The following is a 3,460-nucleotide window of genomic DNA, read 5'->3' as shown; positions in this document are numbered from 1 at the left end:
CCGTGTTGCTTACTCTTCATTTGGGTTCTCATCGGTATCTTTTTTTTCACTTCATTTTCATTCCCCCATCGACGACTCTTTCTCTTCTCACTTTCGAAGTGTGCTTCTAATTTTCTGTGTTCATATTTTTTTTTCTTTTACTTTTTCTTCTTTCTGCCATCACTCTACAGTCTACACTCCGATTGATTTTGTGCTTAATTTATCGCGTCTTTGTCACATAGCATTTCATCGCTTCTTGTTTTCGCTATCACTACCATCTTCCTCTTTATCCTTGGACTTATTGAACGATCTAGTAATTTATGTGCACGTTAGAACTTTATTTATGTTGAAAGCGTTGAAACTTGTAATTTTTTTCTACCTTCAGGCATCGTTTTTAGAAGTCAACATTAAAAAACGTCACATATGTAACTGGGCAAATCACTCAAAATAGTAATTGCAAAATTTAGCGGTAATTGCACGAAAAAAAAGGTTATCGCATAGGTAATAGCAACGAAAAAAGTAGTTGCACCAGTAATTACCACATTTTTCTTGCTATTACCTATGCAATTACTTCTCTTTCATGCAATTACTTTTGAGTGATCTGCCCCTCGTATGTAACACTGGGACGATCTTGCATAAGCGATTAATTCAAGCAAAGGACTTGAATGTACGTGCAATGAAAATGATTCAAGAGTATGGAAACAATTTGATTTAACCATTTCATAATTTTTACTGAATGATCATTACTACAGCTAATAATTAATAGAGAACTATCAATGATACGGTAGTTATTGGGCTTGATGGCGTAGATATGCTATCAGTGGTCAATAAATGTCGTGCTACTGCTATTATTGGTATCTGTTGTTGTATCGGGAGTGCTCACAGTCGAACTTGACACATCTGTTGTTGAATTAAAAGAATTCATGAAACCATCTAAAAGGAATTGAAAAATCATATGAAAATTGTCCGTATTTTTTGGGTGAAAATCGTATAAAGAATCGCTAAAATCATTTTATCTAAATTTCCAATTTTTCTCGCTAAATACCCTCGAAATTAAGAGAGCTACTTTTTAACTCTGCAAATGTGAATCGGCAACTGTTAAACTGCAATTATTTGCTCACTTATAATAAAAGTTCAAATGGTTTTTTATATCAATTTCATTTAATTTCAGATATTTTCCGCTATTCGCTCGAAATTCTCAAGTCGAGAAGTTTTAAAACAAAACATGCTCATCTTTTAAAGAGGTGTATAATGATTTTATATGAAAATAATATCAAAATTGCTCCAAACACAATGGATTCGGTATCATCCTGCGGCTTAGTCGTTGATTTCCATGAGTGCGCTTTTATCAATTTCTCATCCAATGCCAAAAAAATCGATTAGTTTATTATTCGCAGGAGTGGAAATTCGATATTTGTTTCCGGAATATCTATCGAAAACCCACTGAAATCGCTGAATGTATCGCTTTCAATGACGCATTTGCCGACTGAATCATTAGGGTTTATCAAATACGCTATGACACCGGTCAAATTGTGGCGTATCATAGAAAACCCTAATTTACGAGCAATCGAACGAATATAATGCTGCGTCCATCTTGCATGTGGTTAGCAACAGTCAAACTGTTTTTTGGATCGAAATTAATGTTCCATGCGGATTTTTGGTGAGACAGATCTTCGAACTCAGCACATATCTCGTTGTATCCAATGGGCTCGATTGTAGGAATGCCGTTTGGTCGCGGTGTAAGTAAAGCTCCGAAAAACGACACTTGCATCACAATCCTTGATTGCGACACTCCCATTTTGATCAGACTGTTTATTATGTCATCTATGTTCGAAATTTTTAAAGTCTCCATGGGATTAACTCCATTTTCGTCCGTAGAAGCGCCATTGTTATTGGGCGTAAAACTCAAAAAGTCAACGTATTCAGTTATGGCAGTGAAGTCATGCGCTTCAAACAGCTCTTCCTTCGTCCCGGTGAATGAAGCGCTAAGAAAACGATGAAGTGGTAGAAAATTTACTTTCAACTCGTGCAGAAGTAATGCGATCCTCTGTTTGTTGAGCAATTTATCTTCCATGGAGCTGTTCTGAATGTTTGAAGCTCTGCAAATTAAAAAGTTATGTCATTTTTTGAGTCGTTTTCTTTTCGTAATCAATGTCTTATTGAATTCTCTTTCACTACATAAACCATATCTTTGAATGATCCCAGTTCAAATTCAGTCCGTCAAAATTGTAATGCACAACAAAATCAGTGGCATCTTCAATGAACTTTTGACGATGTGATTGATCATTCGCTATTTTCAAGTATTCTGTTGTACAACGATTAACACCAAGCAAAATCTGAAACAATGACGCAACAATGCGTAAGCAATCATTATACATTTGGAGAATTTCAAGTCATCGAATAAAGATAAAAAGAAAATCACCTTCAAATGTGAAAACTTTTACCGCAAGTTCGTAATTTGTTCATAGAATTTGTTATTTTCTTATTCCGTCAAATCCTGCCAGGGATGTTTGAAGAGATCGAAAATAGAGAAGAAGTGAAGAAATTGGTAAAATGTAGAAGAAAAACGTCATACTCTCTAAATGCAGTCAATTTTTGTCGATGCCAACAATATGCGTACAAAGATCCGTATTTTCAATTCAGAACTCGGATCGATTTTAGGGATTGGCGGTCTTTTCTGCAATAACACACACGACGGCTTTTCCATGCGATGGCCGGAAGCTATGTAAATAGAACAGAAAGCGAGCAGCGAGTCGATAATTGAATGAAATTTGTAGTTCACTCAGTCTGAAATCAAACTATCAATCATGTTAATATACCGATTCGACCCGCTACTAATGAAAAATACGGTCACAAAAATGAAACATGATTTGTTGGGCAAAATGCCTTAAAAATCTGATTTTCATTTGGATCCTAGCCAAAATCTGAATAAAAGCTGAACGCTATGAAAACGGTGCGGAAGAGTTCGTCTTACGGAGGTAAGACTATTTATTCTGATATTAGATTGACTAATTTCATTTAACTTTAAAGGAACTTTTTCTTCGCAATATTTGATGACCTTTTAGGGGAGCGTCCTCACATTTCTTGATGCTCATATGGAATGCACTAAAGGATGGCTACAACCACTTCTCTCTCGCATTGCAAATGATCGGTCTGTTGTTGCTGTAAATGGTCTCGAATGGTAACTAATATTCGATCGGTTGGTGACAAGTGGACATTTTTTTGAAATTTGAAATATCAACTTAACTTTTTGTAATTTTTGAACTCAAGGATGGTAGTTCCCGGTAGTTGCTTCGCACTAAAAATGACAAAACCGCTCCACTATGTACGCCGACCCACGTCGGCTGTGCTTTTTCAATTGATCACGAATTCTTCTACGAAATCGGTTCATACGACGAAGGAATGGACATTTGGGGTTCTTAGAATGTTGAACTTGCATTTAGAGAAAGGAAATACATTAACCCTAATCCACACCCCTGGG

General features: G+C 36.1%; 1 protein-coding gene across 1 annotated transcript; it reads right to left on the bottom strand.

Annotated features, from left to right (window-relative positions):
- Positions 1–1,540: 1,540 nt before the first annotated feature.
- On the bottom strand, positions 1,541–2,315 carry LOC129571566 (probable chitinase 2; the record flags this gene model as incomplete). The annotated part of the gene is made up of 2 exons (XM_055451375.1): positions 1,541–2,078; positions 2,158–2,315. Coding segments are annotated over 2 exons (696 nt in total), but the record flags the coding sequence as incomplete, so codon positions are not given.
- Between the last annotated feature and the right edge of the window lie 1,145 nt (positions 2,316–3,460).

Source organism: Sitodiplosis mosellana, unplaced genomic scaffold (assembly GCF_009176505.1).
Source record: "Sitodiplosis mosellana isolate CC-2019 unplaced genomic scaffold, AAFC_SMos_1.0 Smas_scaffold_2858, whole genome shotgun sequence".
Taxonomy (NCBI): Eukaryota; Metazoa; Arthropoda; class Insecta; order Diptera; family Cecidomyiidae; genus Sitodiplosis; species Sitodiplosis mosellana.
The sequence above is the reverse complement of the archived record's forward strand: the minus strand, read 5'-3'. Positions and strand labels throughout refer to the sequence as shown.